This window comes from Balaenoptera musculus, chromosome 6 (genome assembly GCF_009873245.2).
Source record: "Balaenoptera musculus isolate JJ_BM4_2016_0621 chromosome 6, mBalMus1.pri.v3, whole genome shotgun sequence".
Taxonomy (NCBI): Eukaryota; Metazoa; Chordata; class Mammalia; order Artiodactyla; family Balaenopteridae; genus Balaenoptera; species Balaenoptera musculus.
Window position 1 is genome coordinate 103,383,647 of NC_045790.1, and position 16,758 is coordinate 103,400,404.

Here is a 16,758-nt window from a genome sequence, read left to right on the forward strand (position 1 = left end):
TGGCCTGGGAGGGAGGGGAGGCACCTCAGAGGGGGTGGTGGCCTGGGTTTCAGGGAGGGAGCTCGCTGTCCTGTTGAGTACGGAGAGGACAGGAACTGTGGTTGGCTTTGGTCACACGAAGGCCTGTGGGGACCTTTGGGAGAAGCACTGGGGTCAGGCCAGGTGTGTTGAGTAGAAAGGAAATGAGTAGAAGAGGAGGCAGCAGGGCCTGAGAAGCGCAGGGCGAGCGGCCCGTCCGGGAAGCCAAGGAGGGTCAGGTGAGGGGCTCACACGTCCTGGGTCCTGGTCTCCGTGTACCAGCCGTGGGCCCCCACCTTGGGCCTGCATCAGGAGCCTCTGAGCGGAATCCCTAGAGATCCGGACTGGGGAGGGCTGGATCGGGCCCCCCCTCAGTGGTCTTCAATAGCTCTCTGAGCTCTGTTTCCCTCTCTCCTTGGAGGGCTTGCTAACCACCCTGTAGTGGCTCACTCTCCGCTCTTGTAGTCACCCAGCCCTGTCCTCCCCCCTCCCTGCCCCATCTCTCTGAGTCCGGGGCGCCTAAGGAAGAGCACTGTGGACCTGGCTTTCCTCAGAGGGCCCTTCCGCCCTTCCCAGAGCTGAGAGCTGGACTTGGTTTGCACTGGTGGCTTTGCTCTGGAAGGTTCCTTGGTGTGTTTGGCGTCTGGAGAAGTCTGAGGTCTATTTCAGAATATTTGGGTGGCTGGGACCTTGACCTCCCGCAGTGCTTGGCTGTGTGGCGGGGTCGGGGTGTGGGTTAGAATGTATTTGGCTTATTGGGGAGACAGTGCAGGGTTGGGGACAGCCTAAGATCTAATGCTCCTGTTGAATGAATGACACCCAGATATTTGAGTCTTTGGGTTCCCAAGTTGTTTTGTTAAATGCTTTCTCTGCATCTGGTTAACCAGTGTTTTTACACCTGTTATCTTCCGAGGATAGTGTATTTCCTCATTTTGTACCTGAAGAAACTGAGGTTCAGGAAAGTGAAAGAACTTGCCCAAAGTCCCACAGTTGCTAAGTAACACAACTAGAATTGCCACTCAGCCCTGCAGACCTCCCAATTACGCCACCCCTTACTGACTGATTAACCCTGTGGATGAGGAGGTGATGGTGGGTGCAAGGGGCCTGGTCCCCCACTGACCCTCAGGAATAGTGGCCATATGCTCTGCTGGGGCTGCAAGTCATGCCTCCTGCCTCCTAGCCCCTGTTTTCTCTGGTGCTCCTCTCTCCCCCTCTCCCGCTTCCCCCCTCCCCGAGCACACACACCAGTTGCTTTAGGCTCCAGGAAGATAGAAAGAGGCAGACCTTGAACTTGATCAAGTTTTGGGGGCTCTTGGGGCCCAGGGAGCCCACAGCTTCTGGGAGGCTGTTTATGCCGCAGGTGTGGCGTGGCTTGCAGGACTGCTAAACTTCGCAATGGAAAGCCAGCTCAGCTGCAGCAAGTCCCCTGGGAGACACCTGAGGAGGTGAGGGCCCGCCCCTCACTAGGGAGTGGGGAGACTGAGGTCCAGAGATGCCTGGGTGTGGCTGGGTTCTACCTGGAGAGGTGATGCCTTATACTGCCTCCTGACAGGCCATGTGGCTTTGCACCCTTGCACCCTCTCCCTACCCAGCAGACCCCAGTTAGCCTGGGGGGTGGAGTGGGCCAGAGGCAGGCTGTTTTTACGTTGCAAAGAATTCAGGCTACAGCCCAGCCTTTCTCAGCCTTTATGGCCTTATGACCTGGATGCTTCTGGAGGAGGGTGGGCATCTGGGACATGCTGGAGGGTGGTCTTGCCTGGTAGTCACTGAAGGTCCCAGGTGGACCCCCTCTTTACAGAAATAAACTGCGGCCCAGAGAAAGATGTGACTTTCCCAGGGTCACCACCCAGGAAGCTAGTTTCCCGCTTTGTGTCTCCCAGCATATCCTGGGGCAGCGTCCTTCAACCTAGCTAAACCTGCCGGTCTTTATTGAGTGCTCACTGGAAGCCAGGCTTTGTTCTATAACTCAGTGACTTCTCACAGCAAGCCTGTGAGGCTGAGTACTATTATTATTGCAGAGGGCAAAAACAGTCCCAGAGAGGTGACATGACTTGTCCAAGAACAAAAGGTTGCAAGTGGCACAGTCCAGATTTGAACAGTCTGGCTTCAGAGCTCATGTTCTTAACCACCAGGCTACACGGCTTCAGACTTACTTGACTGCCAGGCTCCGTAGAAACGTACTGAGGGTGATAAATCCTTGAGTGACCTGGCCCCTGCGGAGTTAGGTCTGAGGACTCCGCCTGGCCTTGGCCTTTCTGATAGGATGGCTGTACAGCACCTATGGGCTGCCCAACCACTCCTGGTGCCCGGAAATGACCCATCTTTCTTGGAGGACGGAGAGGACAGGAAGCCTTTCTTGGAGGGCTTGCTAGAGCAGGTACTGAGGCCCAGGCAGTCACGTCTCTCTTTTCCTCTCCCCTGCCCACCCTTGGAGCCTAGGGGTCCCAGGAGAGCCCCCATCCCTGCAGCCCCGCCTCTTCCCTTCCTTTGGACCTTGGTCTGCTTGCCTGAACCCTGAGGTTGGAAGGACGGCTCCCTTACCTACCCCCTCTGACTGTAGAGCCTGTTTGGGAAGGGACGAGGGCCTGGCTGTCGGTTGCCCCACCCCTACAGGGGCTGCGGACCCCCTCTTTTCTCCTCCCTCTCCTTGCCTTTCCTGTGCCTCATGATTTCCAATCTTCTCATCTGTGAGAACGGGGAAAGAATAGAACCGACCTCACAAGGTTTTGAGGCCTAGACTGAAAGCCCAGTGTTTGGGCACCTGCGACAAATGATTCCTCATCCTCGCCTGCTTGTTTGAAGGAAAGATGCTAGTCGATATGGAACAGGAGGGGCCTCTGGAGGGAGCAGGTGGGAGAAGAATCCTGGCTTTGGCTGACCTCACGTGGCTGGGCCCTGGCTGGGCCGCTCTGTGCCATCCTGGGCGAGTCGGGAGCCTCTGCCCGCCCCAGCTTCCTCCTCCGTAAGGTGGGTCCAGCTGCTGCCTGTCTTGTGGCCTGGTTGTGAGGAGTAATGAGACGCTGCTGTGAAGTGCTGAGTGCTGTGCTGGCCCGTTGTGAGTGCTTAAAAACTCTGCCCTTCCCACTCTTCTTGAGATGTAGCCTCCTTGTTTTGGGGTTTGGGGGGTTCTTCAGATGAAATTTGGATTTTTACTCTTGTGCATTTTGTCCAAAATCTTCCCAAGGCCTCTAATCTCATCATGACTTTTGAGGGATTTTGGGGTTTTTGCTGTCTTGTTTCCTGTACAGAAAAAGGGAGGTGTGCCTTTAAGTCCCCAGCAACCCAAGTGGGACACTGGCCCTTTAAAAGCACATTACGGAGAGTTGGAACTTAGCCTTTGTTTGACTAGCCATGATCAGTCCCAGCGGACAGGGCTGGAATGGTATGTCTAGGACCAGAGCAGGGCTGGACTGGCTGGGCCCGGTGGGGGACAGCGGGCAGCGGGGTGGCCGGCCTAGCCCCTCGGTTTCCCAGGCCTGGAGAGCCTGGTGGCCGCGCGGAGGGATGGTGAGTGACCTGATGGCCTGAGCGGAGGTTGGGGTGAGGGAGGCCAGGAAAGAAAGCAGGAGGGAGGCTGCCAGTCTCGGCCCCTGACCAGCCTCCTGGGCCCAGGGAGAACTGAGGCGGGTGGGAGCGGCCGGTCAGAGAGGATGCCCGGTTTCGGGAAGGACTCAGTCATTCCCCAGCGACGGTGCCTCTGCCCCTCTGTGGACGTCCACCACCGGCCCAGAATGTGGAAGCAATTAGGACAGCCCGACCAAAAGCGAGAAACCGAGGAGTGGTGTTGCTGTTTTTAGTGTTGAAAAGAGAGGAAACCCAGTGTCAGCGGCTCCTTTCCGCGAGCAGGCCTGGTGGTCTCTGTGGCTGCACCGGGAACCGGGAAGTGAGGAGCTTGGCCTTTGCTCCGAGTCGCCGAGCCCGGGGCTGCCCTGGGTGGGGCTGCGCTGGGCTTTGGGGGCCGTGTCATCCCTGCCCCAGCCCCCAGCTGGACTCTTCTGTTTCCCTCCTTCTCCCTGCCTCTGTCTGTTCCCTGATCCGTTGGCCTGCAGGCCGGCGGTGTGTCTGAGCCTGGGGTATGTTTTGCTCCAGCTTAAATGTTTGAAACGGTTGTCCGGAGCCAGGCCCCTGTGACACGGCAGCCTCTACTGGGGAAGTACCCCGTCACGAGAGAGGTCGGGGGTTCGGCTGGTCACACACTGTCCTGTGGAGGGGTTGTGAGGAGCAAATGAGCCGCTGCTGTGAAGTGCCAGCCCTGCACCTGGCTTCTTACAAGTCTCCGTGTCCCTTCGTCCTGCCCACGTTCACTGCCACTGCTGGGGTGCTGCCAGTGGATCAGACTCCTATCAGCTAGGTGTCCTTCTCACCATTTTCCAGACAGGTGACACTGGGGGTGACAAAGGCAGGGCTCAGTGGAGTTCTGGTGACCCACGATTTTTCTAAGTTACTTGAAAGTTGGTGCATTTAATCACACAATTTCTGTAGGTTTGGTGAAAGCCTGAGGCATTGACAGGCAGTGAAAAGAGTTTGGAGTTGGAGCCCAGATGCCAGGCCTCCAGCCCTGCCCCGGTGCCTGTGAACTGTGACCTGTGACCTTGGGCAAGCTGCTGGACCTCCCTCCCTGAGCCTCCACTTCCGCAGGGGTGGAGTGCTTAGGGGAAACCCTGGAGGGAGGTGTCGGTTCTGCTGGGGTGGGCGGGCGGCACGGAGGGGGTGGTCTTTGAGCTGGGCGTTGATGGATAAGGCACACTTGCTGCTGGGCGCGTTCTGAGTGTATGTGCGCAGCCCAGTGTGGCTGGGTTGGGATGCACCTTGCAGGCTGTATTTAAGGCATTGCTAGTTGGAATCCTGTGGGCCAGTGGCAAATGACAGGCAGGGCTAGCTTATCCTAGAGTCAGCGGGGGAGGGGTGGGGGGTGGGGAAAGAGGGTGGGCTCTTGGAGTCAGGCACACTCTCTGGCCTTGGAAGCCCCTCACGGCTTCAGAGCATGTTTCCTTAACTGCAGTTGGGCGGCTGGGCCACGTGAGCAATGGAGTCCGCTAAACGCAGAGCCAGGGCCTGCTGGTGCACTTGCCAGGTGTGTGGGCTGTCGTGGGTGAGGCGGGAGCTGGAGAGCCACAGATGGCTTAGATGCACGGTCACTAGGAGCAGGAAGAACTCGGCAGCCACGCCCTGCTTTTGACATGAGTTTTTGCCTCTGCTGGTGGCCTGGGAGCCTGTGGCTTATTGGCAGCCCCCCGCTCCTGCTTTTTTGCTGCTATTGAGCACTCCTGGCTGTCTCCTGTGAGTTTCAGTCTGGGAAGCAGAGCTCTGATGCCCTGCTGGGACATCCTCCCAAAGCCTGGTGTCCCAAGGCCCCCAGGCTTAGCACCGGCATGCTGGAGGCACTCAGTAACTTATATACTGGGGCGCTGGATTAGCTCAAACCAGGCATGGGGGGGTGTTCACATATCAGACCTCCATCAGGCTCTGGGAGGAGGGCAGCGCAGCCCACTTGTCAGGTGAGAAAACTGAGGTGCAGGAGAGGCCAACCCGAGGTCTGTGTTCCCTTGGCCCATGCCCCTTCCCCTTCGTGTCTTTGCCTCGTCTCCCTGAGGCCACAGAGCCCCCGTGTCCTAAGTGGTGGCAGGACAGGAGATGGGCATTGCTGCTAGAACCTAGGGTGCCCGTCTCTCCTTAAATGGGGACTTGGAGGCGCCTACTTAAAGGAGAAGTGCTGCAAGGTGGGAAGGGGCAGAATGCCCAGGGTAAGGCAGGGCTCCCTGCGTGTCAGGTTACACCTGTAGCACCAAAGGTGATGTCCTCCCCATTTTACAGATAAGGAAACTGAGACGTGCAGGTTATTTAATTTGACCAAAGTCACAGAACTTTATGTGTGTTTGTTTTTAAGGAAGGAGGCCTCACCACATTAGACCAGTCATCAACCAGCATGGTGCCAGGGGCTGGGGCTTTGTTGACACGTGGCTGGTCCTTGGCTGAGGTAGGAAGCTTAATGCCCAGGGATGGGGGAAGGACAGTCCCCAGATCACCTTGTCACCCTAACATGAACGACTTGCACAGCACCGGAAGGCCACCTGGCACGGCACCTGGTTCTGAGGTGGAGGGGTAAGAGGGGAGAAGATGACATTCTTTGGAGGGGTCTGCTGAGCCTAGGAGAGCTTCCTGGAGGTGGAGAGCTGGGAGGAATTAGATAAGCTAGAGGGAAGTTGCTTCCTTGGGGAATGGAAGCCTTGGTTTTCAGTTTGTTCTTCTTTTTCATTTCATCATCCTTCCCCACTTGGGTCATGGGTCCCCAGGGCCTGAGGCAGCTGTTGGTATTTATGGTCCTGGGTGGGGGTGGGGGAACGAGTCAGAAACTAGTCCCACACTTGGCGGTGTGATCTGTGGGACCAAGGGGACGCACGGGCCGTGTTCACGCACGTGAGGAGGAGACCGGCACAGACTGAGCTCGCAGGGAAGGGACAGCACGGCCGGGGCCTTGACCGTTCTCCAGAGTCTTGCTAGTGGAGGAGCTGAGGGCCGGGCCGTGGGCCGGATGGGGCTGCTGCTGTGCTCCTGCCTGGGGCTGCTTTACTTGGGGGAGCTGAGGGGACCTTAGGGTTTGGGGTGTCATTCTCCTTAGTCTTCCTGAGCGGCCGGGCTGGGCTCGGCGGTTTCTCCTGGGGACCAGGAAGGGACGGAGAGCTGTCCCCACTCAGCAGCAGCAGGAGCACTTGGCCCTCAACTCACTTTCGATTTGCCCAAATCTCATCCTATTCAATGAATGTTCCTCAGATTCTCTTCTTTTAAAATTCAGGGCACTTCGCTCTTCTGCTGAGGTTTATGAATGTTTAAAAACTGCTTTGTGGTCCCCAAAGTAATTTGACAAGTGTGACAGCTATTGATTAAAAACCCGAAATTATTCAGGCTGCAGGATAACTTGGGGGAATAGATGGAAAGTTTTTTGTTTCTTTTCTCTCTGTGTGCCCCTTGCCCTCCCCTCTCCCCCCAAAAAAGATGTAGGGATGTGGGGAGGTAAATGTGTTCCTGGATGTTCTTTGAAAACTCCATTAGGCTGCAGAATTATACTGGAAAGGGTGGGATGGGGGATGGTCAGGATGCTGAGGGCCGCCTCTCCAACTCAGGGGCCAGAAGCAGCACCCCTCATGTCCCTGGCCTCTCCCCAGGTCAGCAACAGGAAGCAAGGAGGTTTCGCTGACGGGATTCCAGGTGGTTGGGAGGAGGAAGAGTGGTGGTTAGTATGTGGTCCCTTATGTTAATGGGGAGTTGACACGTTGGGGGTTTGGTCACAGTCTCTGAAGTAGCTCAGCAGGTGAGAAAGCAGCAGCTGCCACAGTGTCGATTGTTCAGCATATACGGGGCACCCCTGGAGCCAGGCCTCGGGCTGCGCTGTAGCCGTGGCACGTGAGGAGCCAACCTATCCTCCTGTCTTGCTTGCCGGCGTGTGGACTCTCCTTTTCCAACTCAGCCCTGCGGTGTCCGGAAGGCACAGGCTCCCAGGGATAGGGTGAGGCAGGAGACCGGGCACCTCCCAGCCCCAGGCTCAGTGTGAGTGTGCGGGTGGGGTCACACTGGTACTAGTGACTGCGGGGATCTGCCCCTTTGCCTTGGACTGAGAGAGCCCTGGGCCGAGAGAGACCAGGCCTCTAGGCCCTGTCATCCCAGGAAGCCTTCCCAGGCAGGGCGGCCAACCTCCCTGCCTTTTAAGGACAGGCTCTGTCTCCCCAGGGTCCTGGGGGCCACCAGGCAGCTGCATTCTTCTCCCCTCCCCTGGGACCCCAGCGGGGCCAGGAGTGAGTGCTGGCCTCAGCAGCCGGTTCCCAGGCCAGCAGGGCAAGGCTGGGCCTGGGGAAGAGATGGCTCCGCTGGATATTCTGGGTGTGCGGGGGGCGGGGGGTGGGGGTGGTTTCTGCCTTGTTTGTGTCATGCTGCTTGATTCTCAGGAAGTCAGCGCCCTCCCCCTGACTGTGCCCCGGGACCCGGCTTCTTCTACTGTGGGCACAGCTCACTGGACCTGCCTGGCTGTGACAGGTGGAAACATGGTTGGCATGTTCTTACCTGACTCCAGAGTCCACGGGTTCTGCCAGCCCTCAAGTGGGCACCTCCTCCGTGGAGACCAACCTTGTCCAGGATTTCTGCCCCGTCCAGGCCTGGTTGTGGCCGTAGGCAGTGGTGTGAGACCACACAGGCGTGCAGGTGAGAGGCCAGGTCTCGGGGTCACAGGCCGAAGGGCTAAAGTGGCCCCTCAGCAGGGTCTCCTGCCCACCCACAGACACCCTCTTTCTCCCTTTCACTTCAAGAAATTAGGGGCTTTTATTGCGTTTTTGTTTTGGGGGGGTTTTTTTTGGAGGCATCCCAGAGCATTTGGCTAGATGTAGTTTGTTTGCAGGTGGGGGAAACTGAGGCCTGGAGAAAGTAAGAGATTTGAGTGGTCAGGGGAAAGGAACAGAGAATGGCCTGCAAAATCCCTGTCTCGTTACCCCAAACATCAGGAGTGTCATCTCCCCTAGAAACGTCAGCCTTGATACCGGCGTGTAATCCTTAATCGGCCTTGTTCACAGCTGTGCCCGCGCTCCTACAGGGGTGTCTGGCATGAGGCAGTGACTAGAGCAGACAAAAGAGGACGGGGACCTGCATGAGTGACTGGTGTGGTCGCTGGCGTTGACCCCTGCCCCCCCCCGAGCACCTCCTTGCCTTGTCTCAGTTGACGCTCACGGCAGCCCTGGGAGGAAGGCATGTCAGTTCTCCCCGCTTGGAGATGGGGAAACTGAGTCCTGGAGAGTGGCACGAGTTAAAAGTACTCGTGGTTGTGTGTTTTATAGGGAATGGAGACTAGATTTGCTCCTACAGCCGGGCACCCTTGGCGCTAGGGCCTGCTGCCCTCCTGCCCGTTGCCAGCGGCAGGTGTGTGGGCTGCGTGTTTATCCCTGGGGCTTACCCCGCTGCCTGCCTGTTACGCCAGCAGCCCCCAAGCAGCGCGGGTAACGCCACCTCGACGCATCTAAAAGAGGGCTCCCAGCTCCTGCTTGCATGCCTCCAGAGACAGAGTGCCCGCTCCTCAAAAACCAAACCAGGCTGGCCCGTTTGGGGACAGTGTGACTGAGCTGGAATTGACCTCTCCTGGTCCCAGCCCCGCCCTCTGGGGGCAGGCCTGGCAGCTCCCTCTGCCCCTTGAGGTTTGGAAGGAGATTCTGAGCTGCTTACTTGCCAGGCTATCCAATCCCACTCTCAACTCACCCCACCCGTAGCTGGGGACACCCTCCCCGTGTCATATAGAGCTTTTCAATTATCACAAGTTTTATTTTCAGGTCTCCTCCCTCCTTGAAATAATAGGGAATTTGCTGAACTTCTGTGTCACTAACCTTTTAAGAGAAAAAAGGACGGAGTTGAAAAACAGCTCGTGGGTTGGCTGGAAGGCTATCAGATAAGGCTGTGGCCCAGGAGCCAGGACAATGTCCCCTTGTTCCTGCTCCCCGCCCTCACAGTGGGCTGCTGTTGGTGCCCGGCTATATCTCCAGCAGCGGCTCTGCCCGTGCCTGTGGCATGCCCACATTTCCCGGGCTCCTGGGCCCTGGGCACGGCTGCCCGACCCCAGCCAGCCCCGCGGCTGGCTCTTCCACCGGACCTGGAGTGAGCGAGTCACGGCAAGCAGGTCAGCTGGCTGTGGCCCTGCGTGGCCGCCTGTGGGGAGATGGGAAGGCGAGGCTTGGGCGGACAGCGTTAGGCTTGGAGTCTGCTGAATGGGGTTCCAGCCCCCCTTGGCCACTTGCTGCCTGTGCGATCTTGGGCACGACACCTGGCCTTTCTGAGGTGCGGTACCTCAGTCCTGATGGGTTCTCATGAGAACTGGGTAAGGAGGCAGGTGGGAAAGTGGTGTGGAGTGGGGCTCAGCCACCCGGCCCGGGTGTGAGCGCTTGTCTGTCTGGAGAGACCAGGGACAGTGTGATGGTGGCTGCATTCGGACTGGGCTTTGAACGCTGAGAAAAAAGGCTGTTGTCGGGCAGAGAGTGGAGGGAAGGGTGGGACGGGTTCAGGAAACAGCCTGGGCAGAGGTCCCCCCAGAGGGAGGGAGTTCCTGCTGGCCTGGGACCCGCTGGCGAGGAGAGTCTAGGTCATTTGCCAGGGTGTGGTGTGGCAGGGGTAGAGTTTCGGGGAGGGCTCAACCCCAGGGTGAAGCACTGTGACCTGATTCTCTGTAGGCTGTGAGGGGAGCGCCGAGGGCAGGAGTGACACCATGTTGGGCGGAGGGGCCCATCTGGTGGGAGGGCACTGCCCCCCTCCTCCACTGCCCCCCAGGCCCTGACCAAGACCTCTCAGAGGCAGAGGAGGTCAGGGCAGGCCTCCCTCCCCTGTGGCCTTGGCTCTCCTGTCTGCGACCTGAGAATCGTGGCACCACCCCCCTCCCAGGAAGTGTGAGGATTCCATGGCATGGAGGACGCAGGTAAAGGCCTCCAGGTCAGGAAGGGGGGACTGCAGGGGACACGGGGCCTCTAGTGACTGGGGGGCTGTTGAAGGTCTAGAGCGTGAGCTGGGTCTGGGACGGTCTCGGGAGGATGCGGCTGTGGTGGAGGGTGCAGCCACAGAGGGTTGGATGAGCCCCTGGCCTTGGGAGAGATGGAGGGAGCGCCCCATACCTGGACACATCAAGAGCAGGGGTGTTTCTTGGAGCTTCTGGGCAGGCACCAGGGTGCTGCTCTTGGGAACTGGCCGTGAGCAGGCGGCTGGCCCGAAGACCGGCGCTTGGGTCATTCTGTGCCTTCTCCCACTAACAGCGTCTGAGGGCTCAGGGAGGATTGTCCTCATCCCGGCTGACCCCCTCCCCCTCCCCCAGGCTTAGCTGACCTCAGCTCCTGCGGTGTTGGGGCTTTGATCCAGGAACTCTGGGGCTCTGAATCTTAGCGCTGATCCAGACCCAGCCCTCCCCACGAGGAGCCCCCTCCCTGGTAAGGAGACAGCTCTGTGACAGGCCTTCGCAGCACAGCCTAATGAACATTAGGGTTTGAGGTCGCTCTCTGCCCTGGGAGTCTGGGAAGGCTTCCTGGAAGAAGAGGCTCTGATGCTGGGTATTGAAGTTTGGATAGGACAAGGGGATTTCTAGGCGGAGGGGACTGCATGTGCCTGGAGGCCTGCCTGAGGGAATCGTGACCCCTGGAGAAGAGGAGCCCAGGGTGAGGTGGAACAGGCAGATGCACCCCAGCCAGCAGGGCTGCAACTGAGCCCATGTGGTCTTGATGGGAAACCCCCTCTTCACGACTCCAGCGCCTGGGGGAATGCCTCTCCCTGCAGACCCTCTCTCCAGCACTTCAGTGTGTGCGTGTTACCATTTATTTCCATTTGAGACGGTCCTTCTTTCTCTTTCAGATAAGGAAAGGGCCCCTGGGGGGGTTGGGGCGCGAACAGGGGTGACCTCAGGAGGAAGCTGAGACCCTGGGCAGGTCACCTTCCTTCTCTGAAGCAGGCCTCGCCGGGGTCCGGTGGGCATCCTCCTCTCAGCCTTGTGAGGATTCAGCCAAGTGCTGTGTGTGCTGTTTCCCGCGAGCACAGCCCAGGGCGAGCCTGGCCCAGGTAAGGAGGGCCAGGCGCGTGGAGCGCACAGCACTGCCGTGAGACCTGGTTCTGTGGCCTCTCTGAGCCAATGTGGTGTCCCTGGCAGGGCTGTTGTGAGGAGTAGCTCAGACCTGGGCTGTGGGGATAACCTGCACGAGCAGAGGCCCCCTGTGACGGATTTTGTCTTCCTTGGTGCCATCTCACCAAGGACTGAGGCTCTGGTCCCCAGGTACCACAGGAGGTCCCCGGGGGATGCCGTCACAGACTGAGCTGAGCACTGGGGGAGGCCACACAGTGGGTATGTTGGGCCAGCTTCTCTCCCACCCCAGCCTTGGGGCAGAAGAGGTCCTGCATACGATGGTGTCAGACCACAGACCTCCACACCACAGAGGGCAGCCATGGGTGGGGCTCCCAGACCAACCTGTGTCCTCCTTCCAGCAGGGGGCCTCGGGCAGATGCAGGGACTGCTGCTCCCTGAGCCCATCTTACCTTTCTGTGAAATAGGTAGATGAGTGTTCCTGGCAGAGTTGTGTGCAGTTGAAAGTGACCAGCTGGGTGCCCTGGCCAAGTGGAGGTGGGCGCCCACCAACTTCCTGGGTAGGGACACCGTGCCCGCTCGCTCCCTCTTGGAGCATGGTCCCTCCCGGGATGGGCTTCTGGCCCAGCCTGGGAAGGCAGGAGCTGGAGGTGAGAAAGGAAGTGCCCAACAACGCTGGCTGGAGCAGAGGCGGGCCGGGTCGAGGCCTGCCGTGGGTGATTGATGGGGCAGGAGTCCCTGCGGTGGAGTTTTAAGGGGTGCTGTGCTGTGGGCCTGGGATGGGGCTGTCTGGCTTCCTGGAAGAGGTGGATCTTAGGCTGTGAGGTGGGCCTGCTGGGTCCAGTGACCACGTGCCCATTTTCCCTCCCTGAGCCTCAGTCATCTTATCAGTCACTGCCACAGGAGCACTCCCCTCTGCCAGGAGGTCCCACCCTGCAGGGTCACTGCAGACCAGCTCCCCTCTGGGCCCAGAGCTGCATGTCAGGCCCTGATGAATAGGTGCCCCTTTCTCTCCCCCAGGAGCCTTGTGGGGAGCTGGGGGGCAGGTGGACTCCAGGCTGAGCGAGAAGGATATGTGTCTGCATGTGAGTCGGAGAGCACAGGCCCACTGGCCCTGCCCCATCATAGGGCAGTGGTCAGAGCCTGGCCCTCAACTCCTCTCCCAGAAGCACCTGGGAGATCTAGGAGTAGCCACTGGGCCTCCCTGGACCGCCCCACCCCCCGTGAGCTTGGGCTGCAGGGGTGGGTGCGGCCCCTGCTTCAGGTTCTCCCACTTAGAGAATCCCTGGGGAGGTGGGGAGGGTCAGGGCTGCCCAGCTGCAGCCAGAATGCCTTAGCCATGAGCTTCCCATAGTCCTCCATTCTGTCAGGAACCTTCCCAGTGAGGCCTGGGCCAGTTGGGGGCATGCTTGTGGGGCAGGATGGTGGGGAAGGAAAAGGAGGCTTCTGCAGCCACAGGTTCCAGGGTCTGGCCGCTTTGGGGTCTGGCCGCTTTGGGGTCTGGCCTGGGCGTGCTGGGCTCCGGGGCTGTAGAACGAAGGCCCCCTTGGGTCTCCCTGGGCAGGCCCAGTGTGCTGAGTGTGCCTCTCTTTCCTCTCCCCAGCCGGCTCTTTCGGGCGCCCCAGGCAGGAGGCGGTGCCGCAGCCTACCAGCTCCTCCCTATGTATAACACTTCCAGGGTGCCCGCTCCACCCGCCCCAGCTCCCAGCGTCTTACCTGGCAGGGCTTTCCGGGCTGGGCCAGAAAGCGGCCCGATCTTGATCGGTGGGCTGGGTTTTCAGCCCTGGACAGCGGGCCTGGGGGCTCTGGGTCTCAGCCCTTCCGAGGTGGGTGATTTCCCCGGCAACTGAGGCAGGGCGTCCCTTGTGCTGAGGTATGGAGGGAGGCCCAGGGTGGAATCTCAGCAGAGGGGATGGCAGACGCAGCCGCCACATTGGTCAGTGCCGTGATGGGAAGGAGGCTGGGCCGTTCGAGCAGGACCTGGAGGGTTTGCCACGGGGAGAAGCCTGTCAGCGCCTGGCGTGGCAGCAGCAGTGCGTGTGTGCAGTGCGGTCTCCCAGAGAGGGTTCTGGAGGAGCAGAGGCGCCACAGCTGTGCACGCCAGTGGCCTTGGGCCTCGAGTGCGTCCTGGGGAGGTTTGTCTGGGTTCTAACCTGACTTTAGCCTGCCTCACAGCTTCCCTCTGGTCCACTCCCCTGGGAGCTTTCAGGAGTCCTGCCTGAGGGCATTGACTCGGCTCCAGGGATCTGAGCCCTGCTCTGCGCCAGCTTCATGCTGGGCACGGGGGAGCAGCTGGGGGAGCCCGACTGGGTCTCTCGGGTTGGGCTGTGAGGTCCCCAGGAGCTGGGGTCCCAGTTCCAGCCCTGACTCCCATGCAGTGCCTAGCACAGGACAGCGTGTCAGGGAGGGCTGTTGCCATGGAGAAGCATAGGGGCTAGAGGGTGGCCTCTGTCAGCCTGTGAAGCCCTCTGGGCGGGTCTGTTCGGCTCATCCCTGGATTCCTGAGTCCACACACGGCGGACCTCAGGCCCTCTTACCGCAGGCGGTTATGGAAATGGGTTACGGGGTGTATGTGCCCTACAGGGAGGTCTGTGGTGGTCCTGCCAGGCCTCACTGACCTGAGAGAGGGTCTTTGTTTGGCGAGACGGGGAGAGATGATGGCCTGAGCCTTGGACCCGGAGGCCAGGAGCTGAAAGGCAGAGGGTGTTGGGGGAAGGAGGTCTGGGTGAGCTGAGGCCGGGGTTTGGACTGTGGACGTGAGTAGGGGCGAGGCCTGCCCAGCCTCCATCCCGGGGTGGTCTTTGCAGGCCTGGCTGGTCCTCTGGCTTTTCCTGTGCCCCGGCTGTGGGAGGGGGCCCCAGTGGGGCACTGCTGTGTCCTGTTGACTCTGGAAAGGGACGTTTGCCTTTGTGAGGTGGACTCCAGCAGGCACCAGAGCAGATGCCGTCTAAGGCGCTTTCCACGTGAAGCGCCGAGGCAACGGAGGCTCAGAGAGGGGAAGTGACTTGTCTAGGGCCACATAGTAGGTGAGCAGTGCGCCCAGGTCCAAGGCCAGGTCTGTCAGAGCCAGTCCTGGTCCAGGCTCCATTTGGGCCTCAGGTGGAGTGAACTACCTGTGCTCTTTGTGCCTGTGCTGGACCCGCTGACCCTGGCCTGACCCCCAAACCCCAGCCTGTGGACCCTGTCTGAGTCTCAGCGCGCGGGCACCGTGCAGAGGTGGCTGCACCCCTTCTGTTTTGAGCCTCACGGCCCTCGTCTGTAAGAAAGGAGCAGCAGAGTTCCCGTGGCGCTCCTGCCTCGCCTGGGGCCGGTGGGCGGAGTGGGATGGTGCATGAGAAAGGAAGGGTTCTGTCGGCAGTGATGTCCTGGACAAATGTTGGAACAGGGCGACTGCTTCTGTCTTGGATGGGGACTGGAGCGGAGGGGAGGGGATGGGATGGGGAAGGCACCAGACCCCCAGAAGGCTGCCTGGGTCGGGTCCGCTCTTCGCTGTGGGTCTCGGGCTGCTGAGGAGCCAGGTCCGGCCCTGCCCTGCGCCCAGCGCTGACTTTCAACTCCTGAGTGGCGGCCTCATCCTTACCTGCCCGCCCACCCCGCTGACTTAGGGGCTGAGCCCCTTACCCAGAGTCCTGCCTTGGGGCAAAGGGACTGGCAGGTCTCTGTGACTCCGGCACCACGATGTCCCCTCCCCGCAACTCTTGCCTTACGACAGAAAGGACCGTGGGAGTTGAGGGGAGTGATTGCCTCCAACTGGGGGGTTCTGGGCAGGCTTCCTGGAGGAGAAGGGAAGGGAGGGGACAGGGCAGGCCTGCCCTGACGCACCCTGCCGCCCTCCCCCCAGGTCCCATCTGATGCCGAGGCTGAAGGAGTCTCGCTCGCACGAGTCCCTGCTCAGCCCCAGCAGCGCGGTGGAGGCGCTGGACCTCAGCATGGAGGAGGAGGTGGTCATCAAGCCGGTGCACAGCAGCATCCTGGGCCAGGACTACTGCTTCGAGGTGGGTCCTGCTGCAGGGGCGGGGCGGGTACCGGCGTCCTCTTCCTGCGAGGCCAGGTCTCCTCCAGACGCCCTCCTGGAGTGCTCCGTGGCCTCCGCAGGGGCCAGGCTCTTTGGGACAGCGGCCAGAATCTGTCATAGCTTTTGCCTCCTACGAGACCAAGTGGAGCTGGGAGATGGGGGCTTCATCCCTGCTCTGTGGCCTCCTTGGAGACGGACCAGCACTGTCCCCCATGCTGGGAAGTGCAAGAGGTCCAAGTGGGTGGAAGGGAGAAGGCGTGTGTGGAATGGCTCAAGCCCCAGAGCCGGTCTCGAGGCCTGCTCGCCCCTCCTGCAAAACCACTCCAGAGCATTGTAGGGCAGTGGGGAGTGTCCCCTTTTCTGGCCCTGGCCCTGCCTCTGCGTGATGAAAGCCAGAATCTTTCCTGCCCCGGCGTTCTGTGACCCAAGGTTTGAGAGCAGAGGGTCAGCCACCCGACCTGGCAGGGCTGTTACTGGGGATCACCTGTCCAGTGCTTCCCTGTAGATGGGGAATCTGAGACCCAGAGAGGGCGAGACGATGTCAAAGGTCACCCTACAAGCCTGAGGCCAAGCCAGGACCAGGGCAACTAATGTCGCAGGTGTGCAGGTGTTGCTGGGAGTTCCTCATTGCTTCTCTAATTATTCATGTTCTCTTCCCACCTCTGTTTCTGGGAAGCTTCCCACCCCCAACAGTCTTGCATAATTAGGAGAGCTTTCTGATAGAGGCATGACCCTGGGACTAATAGGGCAACCTCCCGGCACCCCCAGCTCCAGGGGAAGAGTGGAGTGGTGCCTGGCATCTGCCCTAGCCCTGTGCCCACTGGGTGGCGTTTCTGGTTCAGGACTCCTGGCCCAGCTGGGCTTCTTCTGGCCTCCGACTTCTCTGCCTGGGGCGGGCTGAAGTTGGTGCCTGCCCACTCGTCCACGGCAGGGGGTGCTGGGGCTTCTGCAGGTTCCCCCGGTGGAGACCTCGGCATGGTGCAGGGGACAGCGGGAACAGGGTAGGAACAGCTTGGGCTGGGCTTCCTTGCCTGGAGGAGACCAGAAGATGAGCAAGTCAGACAGGGAGGGTAGGGTAAGGGTTCCAGGCAGGACCCCAGGGCCCAGCACACGCAGACAGCCCAGTTCTCAGTTCTCTAGTCTG

At 60.0% G+C, this 16,758-nt stretch overlaps 1 protein-coding gene across 16 annotated transcripts in view; it reads left to right on the forward strand.

Annotated features, from left to right (window-relative positions):
- Positions 1-16,758, forward strand: part of LOC118896682 (DAB2 interacting protein) — a 193,638-nt gene that overhangs the window by 149,525 nt on the left and 27,355 nt on the right. For 15 of the 16 annotated variants that reach the window (XR_005020244.1, XM_036854839.1, XM_036854837.1 and 12 more), the window contains one exon: positions 15,441-15,594. Coding sequence is in view for 15 of the 16 variants with exons in the window: in XM_036854839.1 (XP_036710734.1) it covers positions 15,441-15,594 (154 nt within the window). In the remaining variant the exon portion in view is untranslated. Of the gene's footprint in view, positions 1-3,382; positions 3,526-15,440; positions 15,595-16,758 lie in introns of those variants that run through there. The other variant, XM_036854848.1, reaches the window with a different exon arrangement.